Genomic DNA, 21,858 nt, shown 5'->3' with positions numbered 1-21,858 from the left:
AAATGAGTTATGTGAAGCAGTTGAGCAAATGCATCAATTCTGCTGAGCAACACTAAGGTCCATGGCTGAGGGGACGTGGATGACGTTGGGACAGATGGCTATTCTTATGGGGCTGTTTCTGCTACCGTCGGACTCTCGCGCCCCACCGGAAACAGGAAGCGGCGGGGCGGGGCGAGGGCGAGGGCGATGGCGCTGCCCCCCGAGCAGGCGACGGGCAGCGCTTCGTTGCACAAATACGCCCTGAAGAAGAAGAAGGTGCTGAATGCGGACGAGGCCGAGCTCTACGAACTGGCTCAGGCCGCTGGAATCCGCCTCGACCACGAGGTGTTCAAGTGAGTGCAAAGGCGGAGGGAAAAGGTCACCCGGGGAAACGAGCGATGCAAACTCATGTTCAATCACTTCACGCTTTGCATCCCGCCAATTTACACTAGTTCCTGCCTTAGGGCTCCTTTGGTGCAGGGACCCCATACTAGGCACCTAGAGACCAATGTTTACCCCCCTAAGTCTAACAAATACCAACAGTCCCATTAATTGGAATGCAATTTCTTCCATTCATTTTTCATGGACACACAACCCTTAAAATACTCCTCCCCAATGTCAAAATGATAAAAATCCTATTCATACAAAAATAATAAGAATGCATTTATAAGTCCAACTTTAAAAGCAAGGATAAGCCTCCCCCAGTGTTTCTCTACAGCACTGCAACTGCATCAATAACCCCAGGACTACCATACTAGGAAAACGATACCTTCCTTGAATAAGTCAAAGGATACTAAGGAGAAAACAGATGCACACTAGTTCTATTCATGGTACTCAGAAAAAGAAAAAAACATGCCCATCCTTCCACATTACCACTTTGTACACCATTCAAAACACAGATGTCATAGTCTAATGCACTTGTCTACGCCAGGCATCCTTGTCCATGCTGTACCAACCTGCTACACATAAACTACAAAACTAAGCACAAAAACATTTTGCCATCCCTTGCCTCCAACAGATCAGCATATCTAAGACCATAATGCCTTAAAACCTCATATCGCTTATATACTGTTTACAGCTCACATTGGGCACTTAAAAATGATCACATTCTTCAAGCTCTATTAAATAATATCTTTTTTTTTTTCGGGGGTGGGGGGCAACGTTGCAACGGTTCATAGTCATTCACACACAGGATTTCAGCGCAGACAAATCAGCACAAGACTCCATCACGCCGCCTAAAAAGTTACTTTTATAGAGCTCCGACGCAGGGTGTGAGTGGGGAAAACACCCCCCCCCCCACACACACTTTACTTCATACTGTTTGCGCTGCCATTGGGGGGAGGTTGTGGGGTTGGAACTCTCCATTATAGAGTAAACTTAACTTTTTTCTGATTTTTTAAGGAAAAAGTTCAGTTTTCTATATAACGACATCCCCTCCAACGGCAGCACGAAGAGTATGAAGTAAAGTGGGGAGGTTCCCCCCCCCACACCCCCGTAAGCTCTTTAAAAGTAACTTTTTAGGCGGCGCGCTGGGGTCTTGCGCTGATTTGTCTGTGCTGAAATGTGGGTGCGCCGAAGTCTCGTGCGCTTTTGTCCTATCACCAGTTGGAAGTAGCTTTCACTATGTTTTATGTTCCCAAATACCTATAAACATAAATAAATGTGCTTAGACTTCCAGACTTGTGTGTTTAAAGTCAAGGATTGAATGGAAAGACTTAATCCTAAATACCAGAAAGTCACAGGCAAATAATGAATCAGTTTAGTCACAGTGGCACTCGGAGTCTCACCTCCTGGGGCTCCGGCTGTAACGGCCTTGGGATAGTTGTGTCTGGTTAGCGGTTTGGGGCTTGTGGCGTTGCCAGAGCCAAGCTGCGGTGGGCAACAGGAGCTGGGCAGCCAGAGCCATGGCTGCCGTGGTGCCAGCTCCGGTGCCGGGCATCTTCCTCATCCTCTTCCACTTGACTTGCCCCAAACTGATGCTGCGCAGGAGCTGCCAAAAGCCTTGCACTGTCAGCGAGCTGTTGTCGCCGTAGCGTGTAAAAACCACATGCAACTGCCGCCGCTGAGCCAGCAACACCCACTCCCGGTCCACGGCAACAAGCTCTAGCTCTACACTGTTTCCGCCACCGGCCGTGCAACGAGAACAAGGGCGGCGAGATGAGCATCAACAGCATCAGCCCCGCCCAGCTGCCCCTTCCCTCCCAGCTCACACATCCGTCGGCAAAGTCGCTAGGCAAATTGTAAGCTTCCTTCCATCGCTGAGCTATCTTCCATAGGTCAGCAACGGAGGGAAGCTTACAACTTGCTTCGGGCATTCCTTGTTGCCGGGTCCTGCCTTCAAGGAAACAGAAAGTAGGCAGGACCCGGCAGGAAGAAGAACAAATGCTTCACTAACCTGTCTCCCGCATTAGCCCGTAGCGAACGCTTGCTTCAGGGCTCTCAACATGTGCGTGCAGGCTTCCCTTCTTCCCCCCCCCCCCCCCCCCCCGGACATAACTTCCGGTTTCGGAGGGAAGAGAAGAGAAGCCTGCACGCACACGTTAGAGCCCGGAGCATAAGTTCGCTAGGGGCTGAAATTTCCAAGCCGGTTTTTTGGGGGGGGGGGTTTAATGTTCAGCAGCGGCAGATGACAGCTGGGTGGCTAAAAGGCCCTAGGGAGAACACTGGAGAGGAAGGCTGATCGGCCGGTAGATCAGGACGGCAACACGAGTGCGATCGACTCGAGTTGCCTTCCTGAGCTACTGGTCGATCGCGATAGACGCGTTGGGCACCCCTGCTTTAAGTATTTGAACGTCTGAATCATATCTCCCCTGTCTCTCCTTTCCTCTAGGGTATACATATTTAGGGCTTCCAGTCTCTCCTCATACGTCTTCTGGCGCAAGCCTCCTATCATTTTCGTCGCCCTTTGTCCCCTCTGATTCTAGCAATTCCTTGAGTAGTACAGGGTGTGGTACTATAGGAATGCCAGTTTAGAGTTATTCATCGGGGATATGTTTCCCAAAAGCAAGCTTTTCATTTTGGGTGTGCCCCTACACCTAAATGCCTCAAATGTAACGGAATGGAAAACTCCCTAGCACATAGCTTATGGTCCTGTCCAAAGATCTGTGCGTTTTGGCTAGATATACGTTTGTATCTTCAGTCCCTAGTAGGCTAAGCCCTTCCTTGTCACCATGAGGGAATTATTTTTCTTGCTAGGGGTTATTTGGAGGGACATTCTGCTGGGGATAATTTTACTCCTTAGGAAAGGCTATGTCCTGGGGAAGAAATGCATTCTAAACCATTGGTTTTAGTACTCCCCACTCACTATCTGGTACTGGAGAAATACCAGTAAATTTCATCTTTTAATGGTTTGAGAATCTGTCGACCCATTTCTCTAGAAGCCGGAGTAGTAATAATAATAATAACTTTATTCTTTTACTAGTCTTTAAGCCCGTTACATTAACGGGTGCTAAAATAGATGTGTCTGTCTGTCTTTCTTTATCTCTCTCTCCTTGGCCGCTGTCTGTGTCCTTCTGTCTCCCCCTCCCCCCCCCCCCCGAGCAAAGCTGTCTGCCCCCAGCACCCACCTCCCCCCCAAATGTCTCTCCATGGCCCTCTTCTGTCTTCCCCCCCAGAGCAAAGCTGTCTATCCCCAGCACACCTCCCCCCAAAGCAGCCCCCTTTCCCTATCTCTCCATTGCCCCTTCTGTCTCCCCCAGCACACCCCTCCCCCCAAAGCAGCCCCCTTTCCCTCTCCCTGTCTCTCCATGGCCCCTTCTGTCTTCCCCCCCAGAGCAAAACTGTTTGCCCCAAGCACACCCCTCCCCCCAAAGTAGCCCCCTTTCTCTCTCCCGCTGACTCTCTCTCTGGCCCCCTTTCTCTGTCTGTCTTTCTGTCCCTCTCCCTGCCCCTGTGTCTTTCTGTCTCCCTCCCTCCCACTGTCTGTCATAGAAACATAGAAATAGACAGCAGATAAGGGCCACGGCCCATCTAGTCTGCCCACCCCAATGACCCTCCCCTACCTTTCACTGTGAATAGATCCCATTTGGCCTTAAAATCAGGCACGCTGTTGGCCTCAATAACCTGTCCAGGACATGGGGAAGGCGCTCCAATAGTCGACTCCAAGTACACCAAGGAGTTTTTGGAGGAGATGGATCTACCCTGTCCTCCTCGAGAATCCTTACGGCTCCCTTTGAATCCGGCTGCGACTAAACCCGCGCCGTCCTTTTGACGGGATGGCCAGGAGGGGGCTGGCATCCTCCGCGCTGGGTCCCGTTCCTCTCCCTATTGGGGGCCGCCTCTGCGCCTTTTATCCGGTCTGGGAAAGCGTCACCTCGGATGCTTGGGTTCTCTCGGTGATCAGAGAGGGGTATTCTCTAAATTTCCGGGAGTTGCCGCCAGACTGTCCTTCTGGCGTGTCTCCTTCGAACCGAGTGCAGCTTCCGTTGCTTCTTCTGGAGGCTCGGGCTCTTCTTCGCCTTCGGGCGGTGGAGGAGGTTCCCCCTTGTCAGCAGGGTGGAGGTTTTACTCCCGCTATTTCCTGGTCCCCAAAAAGACCGGGGACCTCCGGCCTATTCTGGACCTCCGGAAACTGAACAAGTTTCTTGTTCGGGAGAAGTTCCGGATGCTGTCGCTCCTCATCCTGTACCCCTTGATGGACGAGGGGGACTGGTTGTGTTCCCTCGATCTGAAGGAAGCATACACTCACGTTCCGGTGCATCCAGCTTGTCGCCGGTTCCTTCGGTTTCAAGTGGGGAACCTGCATCTTCAATATCGGGTTCTCCCGTTCGGGCTTCCTTCGTCCCCTTCGTCCCCTCATGAAGTGTTTCGTAGTGGTGGCTGCGGCCCTCAGGTCCCAAGGACTCCAAGTCTTTCCGTACCTCGACGACTGGCTGATCAAAGCCCCGTCGAGGGTGAGTGTTATTTCAGCGACCCATCGGACTATTTTATTCCTCCAAAGTCTGGGGTTCGAGGTCAACTTCCCAAAATCTCAGCTGTGCCCCACTCAATCTCTACAGTTCATCGGGGCTGTGCTGGACACGGTTCGCCTATGCTCTTTTCTGCCTCCTCGTCAGGCCACTCTGGTTCGGCTGAGCCAGTCGGTTTCCCTGCAAGATTCGGTCTTGGCCAGGCAGATGATGATTCTGCTGGGTCACATGGCCTCCACCATCCATGTCACGCCGTTCGCCCGGCTGCATCTTCAGTGGACCTTGGCGTCTCAATGACGGCAGGACCGGGTTTCCGCTTCCCAGCACATTGCGGTGACTCCTTCCTTGAGACGCTCGCTCCGTTGGTGGACCAACTCTTCCAATCTTTCCAGAAGGTTGCTTTTTCTCGAGCCTCTGCATCACAAGGACCTGACAATGGACTCTTCGGCGTATGCCTGGGGAGGCTCACCTCGATGGTCTACGGACTCAGGGCTTTTGGTCGAGTGAAGGTCGTTGTTGTCACATCAATCTGCTGGAACTTTGGGCCATTTACCTTGCCCTGGTCGCTTTTCGTCATCTGCTTCAGGACCGGGTGGTCCTGGTGCGCACGGACAACCAGGTGGCTATGTATTACGTCAACAAGCAGGGGGCACAGGTTCCCTGTCTCTCTGCAAGGAGGCTCTTCGCCTTTGGGATTGGGCATTCCGCCACAACATCTTTCTTCATGCGGTTTATATCCAGGGGGAGCACAACTGTCTGGCGGACAAGTTGAGTCGCCTTCTGCAGCCGCACGAGTGGTCTCTCCATTCCCAGACTCTGCGTCAGGTGTTCGTTCGCTGGGGGACTCCGCAGGTTGATCTGTTCGCCTCCCCCCTCAATCACAAGTTGTCTCAATTCTGCTCGAGGATGTACTCCCCGGACCATCTCGAGACGGATGCGTTCCTTTTGGATTGGGAGGGCAGATTCCTTTATGTCGTTCCGCCTTTCCCTCTGATTTTAAGGATGCTTGTGCTTCTCAAGTTGGTGCATGCCGACATGATTCTGATTGCTCCTCGGTGGCCTCGGCAGCCGTGGTTCTCCATGCTTCTACAACTCAGTGTCAGGGACCCTCTACTTCTGCCTGTTTTTCCTTCTCTGCTGTCTCAGAGTCGGGGTTCGCAGTGCATCCCAATCTGCATTCTCTGCATCTGACGGCTTGGTTCCTTTCTTCCTAACCCCTTCTCTTGGGTTGTCTTGGTCAGTGCAAGATGTCCTTGAGGCTTCTCGGAAGGCTTCTACGAGGCAGTGCTATTCTCAGAAATGGACTCGTTTCGCCACATGGTGTGCTTCGCATCATGTGGAACCTCTGTCTGCTTCGTTGTCCTCGGTTCTAGAATATTTGCTTCATTTGTCTCAATCTGGTCTCAAGACAAATGCGATTCATGTTCATCTCGGTGCGATTGCTGCCTTTCATCGGCCACTTGATGGGAAATCGCTTTCTGTTCACCCTGTGGTTTCTCGTTTTATGAGGGGTCTCTTGCATGTCCATCCTCCCCTCAAGCCTCCACCTGTGGTTTGGGATCTTAATGTGGTTCTTGCTCAGTTGATGAAACCTCCCTTTGAACCCATGGATAAAGCTCATCTGAAGTTCCTTACTTGGAAAGTGATCTTCCTGCTTGCACTCACGTCTGCTCGCAGAGTCAGTGAGCTGCAGGCGCTGGTGGCGGACCCGCCTTTTACTGTATTTCATCATGACAAGGTGGTCCTGCGTACTCATCCTAAGTTCTTGCCTAAGGAGATTTCGGATTTCCATCTTAATCAGTCTATTGTTCTTCTGGTGTTTTTCCCAAACCCCATTCTCATTCTGGGGAGGTGGCTTTGCATAGTCTTGACTGTAAGCGGGCGTTGGCTTTCTATCTTCAACGCACCCAGTCGCATTGGAGGGTTCCTCAACTTTTCTTATCCTTTGATCCTAATCGGTTGGGACGTTCTGTTTCCAAGCACACCTTGTCCAACTGGTTGGCTGCTTGTATTTCCTTTTGCTACGCTCAGGCTGGTCTCTCGCTGCGCGGTCGGGTTACGGGGCATAAAGTCTGAGCGATGGCGGCTTCTGTCGCTTTCCTCAGGTCCACGCCAATTGAGATTTGTAAGGCCGCCACTTGGTCTTCGGTTCATACCTTCACCTCTCACTATTGTCTGGATACTTTGTCCAGAAGCGACGGCCGGTTTGGCCTCCCCTTTAGAATCGCTGAGCTCTGGAATAACCTTACCTCCCCGCTCCGAACCTCAAGCTCCTTCCAACTCTTCCGTAAACACCTAAAAATTTGGCTATTCTCAAAACTGTAACACTTCCCCCTCTTTGGCCTCTCCCACCCATCCCCACCCTCTTACACCTAATCCTTAAACCCTCCATTGGAGTTCCTTTCTCATCCTAAATCCTGTAAACTGTGCCGAGCTCTGCGTCTATGGAGATGGTGTGGTATATAAACCTAAGGTTTAGTTTAGTTTAGTAATCTTTTTACCTGAATTGCCAACTTCCCTCCGTCCTTTTTTGGTTAGCTTGGAAGTCACCCACATGTAGAGAATTTGCTGCCTGCTTGTCCAGGTGTTATCCAGGGACAGCAGGCAGATATTTTCGCAACCCTCCCACCTCCCTGCGGTTGGCTTCTTTGCTAGCTATCTGAACTGAAGACCACGAGGAGGGGATGCGCCCTCTAGTGGAGCAGGAAGGCACACACATGCATGGTGCAGCACCAGCAAACTTGAAATCTTCAATCAAGTTTGCTTGAAAAGCTGTCCGCGTCGGGGCTCCGTGGATGACATCACCCACATGTAGAGAATATCTGTCTGCTGTCCATGGATAACACCTGTTACGGTAAGTAACTGTGCTATAAAAAAAAACCAACATGGACACATGTGCCAACACACCAGCATACACACACAGACAACAGATAAGCAATGCACACACAGAGGGGTTGGAAAGCGAGAATTCCACAAGCCATGTTCTAAATGCTTTCATCACTTGTTAACATAGTTTGGATGCATATAACTCATTTGTACAGCGTAGAGTTAGCCGGAAACTGAATGTCTTCCTTGGTGATAATGTTGTTTTGCTGTCTTTCACAGAATCTTAGTGGATTTACTGAAGATGAATGTGGCACCTCTGGCAGTCTTCCAGATGCTCAAGTCTATGTGTGCTGGACACAGATTAGCAGACACCACTTCTGAGACTAGCACTGCTGCCCCACCTGTTACCCTGTCAGATACAAGAGGTTAGGATACTGACTTATTTCCTTTAAACAAAATTAGTTTTCATATTACTGTTTTATACAAAGATATATTAAGGCACTGCAGAGTTATTCTCTAAATTTTAATACTTTAGTAAATAATTAATCTATATAAATGCGAGCAGTTCAGGAAACTGTAGAACAAATATTTTAGTTGTGTAATACAGAAGAGTAGGTTTGGGTTTTTTTTTTAAATCCTACAGAGAGAGCCATGAAGGTAACACTGCACCTTTCCAGATCTTCTTGGCATGTTGTGGCCTTTTGTCAAACATGTTCTCTGTAACGGACCCACACTTAACTTGTTCTTTCTTCCTGTTGCTTTTTCACTTTTTCTAGTACTGTTTTAATTTCCCCTTCTTAAATGTTGTAAGGTATGCCACTCGCAATCCCACATTCCCTATGGTACCAGCTGTGAATGCCAGTTATGCAGTACAACTATTGGGCCTCTACCTCCCAAGACTGAGGTATTACCTCTGTAATATGCTACTGCTGACAAATTTTGTTGAACAGGTGTCTTAAATTAACTCATGTATCCAGTGCAATAGGGTTGATATGCTGAACCATAGGGATTATCCATCTGTGCTCACGAGCATACTGCATAAAATGTCGATCACAGCTTTTCAACTCCAACACCTCCTCCTTCTCCATGGTCTCTGCTGTCCCCTTAAGTTCTTCCTTCTGGAAGCGAGCATGAAGATATTTCTCTGATCTGCTCTGTTTATTTCTTTGTTTTTTTAGTGTTTTTTTGACATATTGATGGATTTTGTTTTTGCACAGCTTAAATTGGTGGCTTGAGGCAAAGAATCTCTCCAGATCCAGCTACACTTTAAAAGAGTTGAAGCAGGCTGCACAACCATTTCTCCAGCACATGGTCTGTGAGTCAGGTTGTGACAGCCTATGGGGAAAATCTGGTAGGTCTTGAAAAGTGTTTTTTGACTATTTCTGCAGTTAGACCCATGGTCCCCACCAGTGTTCCCGCTAAGCTGCGCTGGGGTGCGCTGGCGCACAAAATATTACCTCGCAGCGCACAAGTTTCTCGTCACAGCGCACACAGTGTAGAGCACAGTTCTTCAACCGCCGGTCCGCAAACAAAATCTTGCCGGTCCGCGAAGGATTCTGTCCCCGCCGCAACGAAAGGCCGGCGTCAGCTGACTTGCAACTTCCTGTTGCAGTCGCTGTGCCGGGACTCCTGCCTTCGCCGGGACTCCTGCCTTCCACCGCGTTTGCCTCCTGCCTTGTCTCCGCACCTCCAGACCAGCAGCGGCAGCTGTGTATGCTTTTAACTTCGGCACAGAGCTGCCCCTAATCAATAGTTTAGCGCGGTTTCATAAGGCAGCCTCGGGGCCTTTGCTAGGCCAGCCCACATCGCATCATCGAAGCGGGCCGGCTATCAAAGGCCCCGAGGCTGCCTCATGAAACCGCGCTAAACTATTGATTAGGGGCAGCTCTGTGCTGAAGTTAAAAGCATACACAGCTGCCGCTGCTGGTCTGAACTCTTGGGCCGCTGAAGGAGGGCAAAAAGCAGCTGTCCTGGAGGTTTCCCTTCCTCTCACCTTTACAGGTTCCTTTTTTCCACCTTTTTTTTTTTCCTTCAAACGGCAACGGGCCCCAGCATCGACATCAATCAAGTAAGTTCCACTGTCAATCAAGCGGTTCTGCTCGGCCAAAGCTTCCCCTGTGACATGAGCCACCCTCAGGGGAAAGAAAGTGACCCACAAAGGTGAGGGGAAGGGGGGCAGATGATGGAAGTTGGGGGGGGGGGAGAGAGAGAGAGAAGGGGCAGATGATGGAATGGAGGAGATGAGAGAGAGAGAGAAGGGGACAGATGATGGAAGTGAGAAGAAGGGAGAGAGAGCAGAAGGCAGATGGATGTCAGTTGAGAAGGGAGAGCAGATGCTGAATGGAAGTGGGGAAAGAACACATACTGGATGGAAGGAGGAGATAAATAAAGGGGGAAGAAAATAGTAAGATAATGGAGGGGTGAGGGAAAGGGGTGACAAGCTGTGTGTAGACACAGTGAAAAGAGGGAAACGGGACTAAATAGTAAGAAAGAATTTAATTTAGATGGAGGCAGAAAATAGAGAAGGAAGACCAGAGAAGAAAAGGGAAGAGAGAGCAGAGAATGATCAGATCTGAGTGGAGGAAATGAGAAGAGAGATATGCTAAAAACCACAGGGGGGAGGGAAGGATAGAGATGCCAGACCATGAGGGGAACAGAAGGAAGATGATGGATGCTAGACCAAATTGGGGGGTGGGGGGGGGCAGGAGGAGAGATGGCAGGGAAAGACAGACGTGAATGGAAGGGGCAGATGCTGGACTGAAGAGACAGAGAAGGTTATCATGCTGCTGTACCGGGCCATGGTACGCCCTCACCTGGAGTACTGCGTCCAGCACTGGTACTTTAAGAAGGACACGGTACTACTCGAAAGGATCCAGAGAAGAGCAACTAAAATGGTTAAGGGGCTGGAGGAGTTGCCGTACAGCGAAAGATTAGAGAAACTGGGCCTCTTCTCCCTTGAGCAGAGGAGATTGAGAGGGGACATGATAGAAACATTCAAGGTACTGAAGGGAATAGACTTAGTAGCTAAGGCAGGGAGAACGAGAGGGCACTCTCTAAAGTTGAAAGGGGATAGATTCCATACAAACGTAAGAAAGTTCTGTGGTAGAAAGCAACATATTTATTTGGCTCATAACTTGCTGGCGCCCGATATTTTTAGCTCACAGTGAAAAAAGTTTGATCACAACACCCGCCCGCTTAGAGGGAACACTGGTCCCCACCCTCTAAAATCCTATTTTTGTAATTATTTGGTAAGCCCTGAAGTGTTTAGAAGTCATTTGGCGCCAAAACGCTGCCATGGCGGCCATCTTGGATTTCCAATGTTTTTTTTTTTTTTTTTTCTAAACTCTTCAACTTCTCCAAAACACCTTGTTTTGCCGCTGCTGGGTACATTGAATGTTTCGATCATGTCCCCTCTCAATCTCCTCTGTTCGATGGAGAAGAGGCCCAGTTTCTCTAATCTTTCGCTGTACGGCAGCTCCTCCAACCCCTTAACCATCTTAGTCACTCTTCTCTGGACCCTTTCAAGTAGTACCGTGTCCTTCTTCATGTACGGTGACCAGTGCTGGTCGCAGTACTCCAGGTGAGGGCGCACCATGGTCCGGTACAGCGGCATTATAACCTTCTCTGATCTGTTCGTGATCCCCTTCTTTATCATTCCTAGCATTCTGTTTGCCCTTTTTGCCGCCGCCGCACATTGCGTGGATGGCTTCATTGACTTGTCTCTCCAAGTACCGCCCCAGACATCCAGTATTTGTGCATGAGATTTTTGTTACCGACATGCATCACTTTACACTTATCCACGTTGAACCTCATCGGCCATGTCGATGCCCATTCCTCGAGCCTGATTATGTCACGTTGCAGATCTTCGCAATCCTCTTGCGTCTTCACTACTCTGAATAACTTCATATCATCTGCAAATTTAATCACCTGGCTCGTCATACCTATGTCCAGATCATTTATAAAGATGTTGAAGAGCACGGGTCCAAGCACCGAGCCCTGCGGCACCACACTGGTGACGCTCTTCCAGTCCAAGTATTGTCCATTTACTCCCACTCTCTGTTTCCTATGCTCCAGCTAGTTTGTAATCCACGTGAGTATTTCACCCTCGATTCCATGGCTCACAATTTTCCTAAGTAATCATTCATGTGGAACCTTGTCGAACGCCTTCTGAAAATCCAGATATACAATGTCGACCGGGTCGCCGTTGTCTGTCTGCCTGTTTACTCCCTCAAAGAAGTGCAGCAAGTTCGTCAAACAAGATCTTTCCTTTGCTGAAACCGTGCTGGCTGGTCCTCAACAGACCGTGTTTGTCAAGGAGATCAATGATGCGCCTCTACCATCTGTCCTGGTACTGAGGTCAGACTCACCGGTCTGTAGTTTCCTGGATCTCCCCTCAAACCTTTTTTGAAGATTGGCGTAACATTCGCCACTTTCCAGTCTTCGGGAATCTTTCCTGATTTGATCGACAGATTGGCTATTAGTTGAAGCAGTTCATCTGTAGTCCCTTTCAGGTCCTTGATGACCCTCGGATGGAAGCTATCCGGTCCCGGGGATTTATCACTCTTAAGCCTATCGATCTGCCTCCATATCTCTTCTAGACTGACCATCAACCCTGTCAGTTTCCCGTCTTCATTTCCAGCATATAGACTGATGGTTCCGGTATGCTGTGTATATCCTCTTCAGTAAATATAGATGCAAACAATGTGTTCAGTTTGTCGGCAATTGCTTTGTCCTCCTTTAGCACTCCCTCCTATTGCATTTTTCGGAAATTAATTAAGACCATTTTGTTCAATAAGTTTATTACTTAGTGAGTTTATTACTGAAATTCTATTTTACAAATATTTGTATTTTTTACTGTATTATTGTATTTCGCTGCTTGCCCAGTTCTTTTTAGTGTAAACCGCACAGAACTTTTGGTTATGGCAGTATAAAAGAATAAAGTTATTACTACTCCAGCTTCTAGAGAAATAGGCCAACAGATTCCCAAACCATTAAAAGATGAAATTTACTGGTATTTCTCTAGTTATAGGGGAGTCCTATAACCAATGGTTTAGAATGCATTTCTTCCCCAGGACATAGCCTTTCCTAAGGAGTAAAATTATCCCCAGCAGAATGTCCCTCCAAATAACCCCTAGCAAGAAAAATAATTCCCTCATGGTGACAAGGGAGGGCATAGCCTACTAGGGACTGAAGATACAAACGCATATCTAGCCAAAAGGCACAGATCTTTGGACAGGACCATAAGCTATGTGCTAGGGAGTTGTCCGTTCTATTACATTTGAGTGTAGGGGCACACCCAAAATGAAAAGCTTGTTTTTGGGAAACGTATCCCCGATGAATAACCCTAAACTGGCATTCCTATAGTTCCACACCCTGTAATACTCAAGGAATTGCTAGAATCAGAGGGGACAAAGTGGCCCGAGAAATGATTCAGATGTTCCAATACTTAAAAGGTATTAACGTAGAATAAAATCTTTTCCAGAGAAAAGAAAATGGTAAAACCAGAGCGCATAATTTGTGGTTGAGGGGTGGTAGACTCAAGAGCAATGTAAGGAAATTCTTCTTTACAGAGAGGGTGGTGGATGCTTGTAATGCGCTCCCAAGGTGATGGAGATGAAGACAGTGACTGAGTTCAAAAAAGCATGGGATGAACACAGGATCTAGAATCAGAAAATAATAGTAAATATTGAAGAACTAAGGCCAGTACTGAGCAGACTTGCATGGTCTGTGTCTGTATATGGCCGTTTGATGGAGGATGGGCTGGGGAGGGCTTCAAGGGCTGGAAGGGTGTAGATGGACTGGAGTGAGCTTTGATGGAGACTTCAGTAGTTGAAACCTAAGAACAGTACCGGGCAAAGCTTTGGATTATTGTCCAGAAATAGCTAAGAGAAAAAAAAAACCCCAACAAATTTTTAGATTGAATCAGGTTGGGCAGACTGGATGGACCATTCGGGTCTTTATTACATTACATTATTGATTTCTATTTCGCCAATACCTTGTGGTTCAAGGCGGATTACAAAAGAAGTTATCTGGCCATTTCCAGAGGAATTGAAGAGTAGAGTGAGTTGCTTTAGAGAATTGGGATGAGTCTTGTGGTGTTAGTTTTTGTCTTCAAGGATTTCTTGAATAGGATGGTTTTTATTTCTTTTCTAAATGATTTGTAGTCTGGAGTCGTTATCAGTAAATTGTAGAGTTGGTAGTCTAGTTTTGCTTGAGTGGCTAGAAGGCCATCGTACGGTTTTTTTCGTTTGACGTCTCTGGGGGATGCGTGAAAGGTTTGTGTGTTCTCCTGTGTCTGGTTGAGGTAGTTTGGATTAGGCGGTTGTTTAGGTAGGCTGGGCTATCTCCATTTATGGCTTTAAATAGTAGGCAGTAGAATTTGAATTGCACTCTTGCTTGTATTGGGAGCCAGTGTGAGTCGAGGTATGCTGCCGTGATGTGATCATGTTTCCTCAGGGAATAGATAAGTCTTAGCGCTGTGTTTTGAACTGTTTGTAGTTATTTTATCATGGTTGTGGGGCAGGGGAGATAGAGTATGTTGCAGTAGTCTAGAAGACCTAGGACTAGGGACTGGACCAAGAGCTGGTATTGTTTTCTGTCGAAGAATTTTCAAACTTGCCTTAAGTTTCTCATGACCGCGAATGATTTTGTATTGTTTTGTTGATTTGTGATTGCATGGTACAGCATCTGTCTATTGTCATTCCTAGAAGTTTTAAAGTGGGTTGTATGGGGTATGTGATTGAGTTTATTACTAGATTTGTTATAGTTGAGGTTTTATTATTTTCGAGGAGAATGAACATAAGAATTTGCCTCCGCTGGGTCAGACCAGAAATCCATCGTGCCCAGCAGTCCGCACCCGCGGCAGCCCATCAGGTCCATGACCTGTCATGTTATCTTGATTTAGCCCTATAGCCCCCTTGTTTTTATCTATACTCTTTCCATACTCTTATCTACCCTTATCTGTATCCCTCAATCCCCCTATCCTTCAGGAATCCATCCAATCCCTCTTTGAATCCCCGTAGCGTACTCTGCCTGACCACTTCCTCCAGGAGCGCGTTCCATGTGTCCACAACCCTCTGTGTGAAGAAGAACCTCCTGGTATTTGTTCTAAACTTCTCCCCTTCCAGTTTCTCCGAGTGCCCTCTTGTGCCTGTGGTTCCCCGTAGTTTGAAGAATCTATCCTTGTCTACCTTCTCCATGCCCTTCATGATCTTGAAAGTTTCTATCATGTCCCCCCTAAGCCTCCTCTTTTCCAGGGAGAAGAGCCCCAGCTTGTCCAGCCTGTCAGCGTATGAACAGTCCTCCATACTATTTATCATTTTCGTAGCTCTTCTCTGGACCTTCTCAAGTATCGCCATGTCTTTCTTGAGGTACGGCGACCAATATTGGACGCAGTACTCTAGATGCGGGCGCACCATTGCACGATACAGTGGCATGATGACTTCCTTCGTCCTGGTTGTAATTCCCTTCTTAATGATGCCCAGCATTCTGTTAGCTTTCTTCGAGGCCGCTGCACATTGCGCTGATGATTTCATGGTTGTATCCACTAGCACACCCAAGTCTTTTTCAAGATTACTCTCCCCCAGCAATGTTCCCCGCATTTTGTAGCTGTACCTCGGGTTCCTTTTCCCTATATGCATGACCTTACATTTTTCTTGTCTGGGTTCAGTTTCAGTTTGCAATTATTAATCCATGTTGCAATTGTTTCAATTGTCCTGTGTAGTGTGTCTGTCATGGAGGACGTTGGTTGGTCAAAAGGAAGGAGAATGGTGATGTAGTCTGCAAAGCTGTAGAAGGTTAAGCCTGATTTGTTCAGGCAGGTACCAAGGGATGCTATGTAGAGATTGAAGAGAGTTGGGGACAGTGGAGATCCTTGGGGTATGCTGCAGGGGTTGGACCATGGTTCTGATTTTTCTTTGTTTAACTTCACTCTGTAAGTTCTGGATTGTAGGAAACTTGGAAACCATGTGTGTACCTTGTCTATGATTCCTATTGCTAGTATTTGTAGTAGGATGTGGTGAACCAGGTCAAATGCTGCGGTGAGATCCAGCTATATAATCAGCATTTTTCTACCTATGCTGAGGTGTTGTCTGGCTGTGTCCAGGAGGGAACCTAGTAGTGTCTCTGTAGTTGGTTCTGTAACCAGATTGTGTAGGGTGGAGTATCTGCCATCATCTACTGTGGTATTATGTTACTATTTTATCTTTTCATGTTAACCAATTGGGCGAGATGAGGCAGACCCGCTTTCAAGGCCACCATCTCTAGATGGATTAATAGAGTAATATCCTCTGCATTCATCAGTTGCGGCAAACAGCCATTTGTCTCATTGAAGGGGCATTCGACAAGAGGGTTGGCCTCATCTTGAGCAGACGCTCAGACAATTCCAACCCGAGGAGATTTGTAGATTAGCAGTCTGGTTGTCCATTTCTTCACCAAATTCTACAGGTTGGATATTGCAGCACAGGAGAATACCACTTTTGGATCCTCAGTACTACGAGCAGGCTCATATGTCCCACCCAAGAGTTTGGGGACTGCTTAGGTACATCCCTGTGGTTCAGCATACCATCCCTATTGCACTGGAAAAAAAGATTAGGTTCTTACCTTGATAATATTTTTTCCAGTAGATAGGGATGGTATGCTGAACCCCCCACCCCACCTTTCCGCCTAGCAATTTATCTGATGCGCCTATTTACTGACTCAAGTTTAATGGTCAGCTCCATAGCTAAGATTTCACTGTCAGATTATTAGATTAGGAAGAGACTGTATATAGGATTACAAGGGAGGAATGTTTGAACTCCATAAACATTGAGGCTGTTTGTTTCTTGTGTAATTTGTGTTTTTTCTTGGATTAATTGTTCTTCTCAGAGGCTTGTTAATGTTATAACTACATTACTGCTTCTTCATTAATTTGTTTTAACATCATCTGAGCAGATCAGACACCTGGATTCATGGAATACCTCATTTTCTTCCTTCTCCTGTCATCTTCTGTAGAGCTCTCGCCAGCCTTGGTAAAAATTGAAGGGGGCAGCAGAGACCATGGAGGAGGAGTTGAAAAGTTGTGATTGATATCTTCTGCAATATGCTTGCAATATGTATGCTTCAGCATACTATCCCTATCTACTGGAAAAGATATTATCAAGGTAAGAACCTAATCTCTTGTTTTCCTTATCTCACCAGATTAGTTCAGACAGTTAGGTTTGTCTCCTACCAGCAGATGGAAACTGGGAGCTATTGACTAATACAAAAACAATGACTGTGGAGACGATCTTGATTTCAAGCTTTATTCAAAGTTCTTCATAAGACTGATCTGTACACTAGGTGCAGTCATCTCAAATGAAACACAGAAGGAGATTGTGGTGGGGACACAACACGGTTCGTGTTTCGGTCAGAAAGACCTTCCTTGGGTCCTGAGTGATGAAAACCACAAAACCTATAATGCCGTGGAGCAAACGAATTCCTGTGTATACATGAACGGTGCTGTGTCTGGCGCAGCTGCCAATGAAGCACTAAGTATCCTGTGCAGTCCCAAGTCTTCAGCAGATGGTAGATGGGCATCCTGTGCAGTCTGGGTTGGTCAAGTAGGAAGGTCAAATGTGGCTATTTCTAGATTAAAATTATATTGTTATGAGATTTAAATGTTAAGAAAAAAATGCTTCTGCTGAGTTTCAGATCATCTTGGATTGGAGTGTCATACCCGGATCTTCCTCCTCCACCCCATGACATTTTCATTTGTCTTTGGCTAGGTTGCCTGGCCTCCAGTCCTTCTCTCCTACATGAGGGAGAGGTCCCATGAGAGCCCCGGGAACCATCCTCAATATATTTATATTTTTTTAAGGGTTTGAGAGAAAACAGCATTTTGTGATGGACAGCCAAACCAGTTGTTTCTTTTTTTATTAAACACAGGAGTCATTTGAGGGGGGTGAGAAATGACAGCAGTAGAGGCTTAGTTGCTAGACTCCTCAAACTCATTTGCTTGCACCAGAGCTGGGGAGTTGTCCGGTGGCTCAGGCTGCATTACACATGGCTGTGCCAAAGACTTTGTGCAGTGCCACTCCTGCCAAGTGGTCACAGTTAAGTGCTGTGTTTACTGTATTGGACAGCTGGAGGAATGGCATCTGGTGCAGATGAAATGCGAGAGTCGCAAAAGGTCCAAGGAGCACTCATAAGATCATAAGATTTGCTGCTGCTGGGTCAGACCAGTGGTCCATCGTGCCCAGCAGTCCGTTCACGCGACAGCCCTTAGGTCAAACACCAGTGCCCTATTTGAGTCTAGCCTTACCTGCGTATGTTCTGGTCCAGCAGGAACTTATCCAACCTTTTCTTGAATCCCTGAAGGGTGCTTTTCCCTATAACAGCCTCTGGAAGAGCGTGCCAGATTTCTACCTCTCTCTGGGTGAAGAAGAACTCCCTTACATTTGTACGGAATCTATCCCCTTTCAACTTTAGAGAGTGCCATCTCGTTCTCCCTACCTTGGAGAGGGTGAACAACCTGTCTTTATCTACTAAGTCTATTCCCTACGTTATCTTGAATGTTTCGATCATGTCCCCTCTGTCTCTTCTTTTCAAGGGAGAGGAAGCCCAGTTTCTCTAGCCTCTCATTGTACAACAACTCCTCCAGTCCCTTAACCATTTTTGTCACTCTTCTCTGGACCCTTTCGAGTAGTACTATGTCCTTTTTCATGTGTTGGACGCAGTATTACAGATGGGAGCATACCATGACCTGGTACAGCGGCATGATAACCTTCTCAGATCTGTTTGTGATCCCCTTCTTAATCATTCCTAGCATTCTGTTTGCCCTTTTCGCCACCGCCGCACATTGCAAGGACGGTTTCATTGACTTGTCTACAAGTACTCCCAAGTCTCTTTCTTGGGGGCTCTCTCCAAGTGTAGCACCGGACATCCTGTATTTGTGCATATGATTTTTGTTACCGACATGCATCACCTTGCACTTATCCACGTTGAACCTCATTTGCCATTTTTCAGCCCATTCCTCGAGTATATTTATGTTTCATTATAGGTTTTTGCAATTCTTCTGTGTCCTCACTACTCTGAATAACTTTGTATCGTCCGAAAATTTAATCACCTCTCATCGTGCCAATTTCTTTTATAAATATGTTGAAGAGCACAGGCATGAGCACCGAACCCTGCAGCTTTCCACTCGTGAAGCTTTTCTACTCTGCTTCCTATCCGCCAACCAGTTTTTAATCCACGTGAGTATATCGCCATCGATTCCATGGCTCGCAATTTTTCGAAGTAGACTTTCATGCGGGATCTTGTCGAACGCCTTCTGAAAATCTAGAAATATGATGTCGACTGGGTCACCCTTATCTATCTGCCTATTTACTCCCGCAAAGAAGTGCAATAAGTTTGTCAAGCAAGATCTTCCTTTGCTGAAGTCCTGCTGACTGATCCTCATCAGTTTGTGTCCGTCAAGGTGATCGATGATGCAGTCCTTTATCAGCGCTTCTACCATCTTTCCTGGTATCAGACTTGCGGGTCTGTAGTTTCCCGGATCTCCCCTCAAACCTTTCTTGAAGATCGGTGTAACATTTGCCACTTTCCAGACTTCCAGAATCTTTCCTGATTTGATCGACAGATTGGCTATTACTTGAAGCAGTTCTGCTATAACCCCTTTCAGTTCCTTGATTATTTTGGGGTTGATGCCATCCGGTCCCGGGGATTTATCATTTTTAAGCCTATCAGTCTATCTGCATACCTCTTCTAGACTGACCATCGTCGACCCTATCAGTTTCCCATCGTCATTTCCTGTGTATAGCCTGTTGGCATATGGTATATTGGATATATCCTCTTTGGTAAGTACAGACGCAAAAAATGTATTCAGTTTGTCAGCGATGGCTTTGTCCTCCTTTAGTACTCCCTTTATTCTATGGTCATCTATTTTGTACAATGGCCACAGACGTCACTATTTTGTACAATGGCCACAGTCATCACTATTTTGTACATATGGCTTAGAGAGCCAGTAGAGTCTGTTCTGACCGAAAAATAAAAAATCCTGAGGCAGTGCTGGTCTGAAGGGAGCCTTCAGTTCATTGTTATTGCTTTTTACTGCTGACCGGCACTTTTTCCCTTAGCTTGGTCCTGTATTGTGCAGTGAGCACTTTTAAAGGAAAAAAGTACTCATTGTTCTCCAGACGCGAGGTTGATGCAGCCGACCTGTGCTTGCTGTAAACCTGCCACTGCAAAGGGGAATCCTCATCGGCTTCGGGTGCCGGTGTCCAGGGATCCCTTTTGTGAGTGCCTCACGTGCTGGCAGCTGACAGTGGAGAAGCCTGGGCTTCCCTCACCGCCCACACAGGGATTCCCCCAGCCTCCGATGGTCAGGGAAAGAAGAAGAAACCAGTTCCAGATTTTCTCAAGGTTCATTCCACTCGGGGTCAGGCAGCTTCTGGGGCTGAATGTTATTTGGTTCCTCCAGTGGATATCTGTAAAGCTGTGGTTTGGTCTTCTCTGCATTCATTTGTGCAACACTACCGTGTAGACATTCAGGCATATTGGATGCGGTGTTTGGTAAGCGTGTTCTGGTGGCAGCCCTCCGGGGGGTCCCATCCATGATAGGTACTGCTTTGGTATTCACCATCAGTGAACTGTACTGGTTTGGAGAGATGCTAAAGAAGGAGAAATTAGGTTCTTACCTGCTAATTTTCTTTCTTTTAGACTCTGCAGACCCTACCCTGTCTGTCTGTTCTTATAAGAACTGCCATCTCCGGATCAGACCTTAGGTCCATCGGGTCCGGTGATCCGCTTACGCGGAGGCCCATCCAGGTGTAACCTGGCAAAAACTTAGTCACCCGTATCCTTCTATGCATCTTTCGAAGAGGTGTGCATCTAATTTGCCCTTAAATCCTAGAACGGTGGGTTCCGCAGCAACCTCCACCGGGAGAGCGTTCCAGGTGTCCACCACTCGCTGTGTGAAGCAGAACTTCCTGGCATTTGTCCTGGGCTTGTCCCCCCTCAGCTTCAGTCCATGACCTCTTGTCCTAGTCACATTTGACATCGTAAATAACTTTTTATCCTGCTCTATCTTGTCGATTCCTTTTATTATTTTAAAAGTCTCAATCAGATCCCCTTGCAGTCTCCTCTTCTCAAGGGAGAACAGTCCCAGTTTTCTAAGTTGTTCTTTGTAGTTCAAGTTCTCCGTACCTTTTACTAGCTTCGTTGCTCGCCTCTGTACCCTCTCCAGCAGTTTTATATCCTTCTTTAGGTAGGGAGACCTGTGTTGGACACAGTATTCCAAGTGATGTCTGACCTTTGCTCTATAAAGCGGCATTATGACCCTCTCCGATCTACTCGTGATTCCCTTCTTTATCATGCCCACCATTCTATTTGCTTTCTTTTCTGCCGCCGCACATTGTGCTGACGGTTTCAGGGTCTTATCTATCAGTACACCCAGGTCCTTTTCTTGTTTGCTCTTACCCAGGGTTGCACCTGACATGCTATATTCGTGCTCCTTGTTCTTTCTGCCCAAATGCATTACCTTGCATTTTTCCACATTCTTATGGGATTTGCATGAAGAGTGTGTATTTTTTTAGGGTCAGGGCGATCAAAAGAATAGCAGCTTTAGCTTAGTTGGCAAGCTGTGGGGTCATTTTTGCTGAAGGGGCTTCTTCTATGCAATTTCCAACAGTATTGCTCTATGTTAGTTGTTATTCCTGCTAGGAGTGCTGTTATAATTAGCACTTCTTAGCTCTGCTTGGCTATTCGGCAGACTGGTTATGGTGAGCTATTACCCATCAGTGAACTATACTGGTTTGGAGAGTCTAAAAGAGAGAAAATTAGCAGGTACACTTCTCCCTCCGAATTCTCGTGTTTAATACTTGCGAATTCGGTTATTCACAATTTATTTTCCTCCTGATGTTTTAAGTTTTAAAAGCTGCCTGGTGGTCTAGCGGTGACGCAGGGCAGGAGCGATCTTCCTACGCTCCAGCCCCGTGCACAGCCTTCATCAAAAATGGCTGTCGTGAGTTCCCCTGATCTAACGAGACTACAACGGGAACTCACGGAAGTGCACTGCACGGAGCAGGAGCGTAGGAAGATCGCTCCTGTCCCACGTCACCGCTAGACCATCAGGTAAGGTCCGGGACGCAAGAGGGAGGCAGGGGTGGGTCAGAGTCGGCCCCAAAAGTTA

At 47.3% G+C, this 21,858-nt stretch overlaps 1 protein-coding gene across 3 annotated transcripts in view; it reads left to right on the top strand.

Moving 5' to 3' along the window:
• Nucleotides 1-147: 147 nt before the first annotated feature.
• MZT2B (mitotic spindle organizing protein 2B) overlaps nucleotides 148-21,858 on the top strand; it is a 57,661-nt gene continuing 35,950 nt past the window's right edge. For all 3 annotated transcript variants that reach the window (XM_033956930.1, XM_033956929.1, XM_033956928.1), the window contains exons 1-2: nucleotides 148-332; nucleotides 7,992-8,137. In XM_033956930.1, coding sequence (XP_033812821.1) covers nucleotides 187-332; nucleotides 7,992-8,137 — 292 coding nt within the window. In that variant the 5' untranslated portion in view covers nucleotides 148-186. The remainder of the gene's footprint in view (nucleotides 333-7,991; nucleotides 8,138-21,858) is intronic.

Source organism: Geotrypetes seraphini, chromosome 8 (genome assembly GCF_902459505.1).
Source record: "Geotrypetes seraphini chromosome 8, aGeoSer1.1, whole genome shotgun sequence".
Lineage (NCBI taxonomy): Eukaryota > Metazoa > Chordata > Amphibia > Gymnophiona > Dermophiidae > Geotrypetes > Geotrypetes seraphini.
Note: the sequence above shows the minus strand (reverse complement) of the source record. Positions and strands in the feature narration are given on the sequence as shown.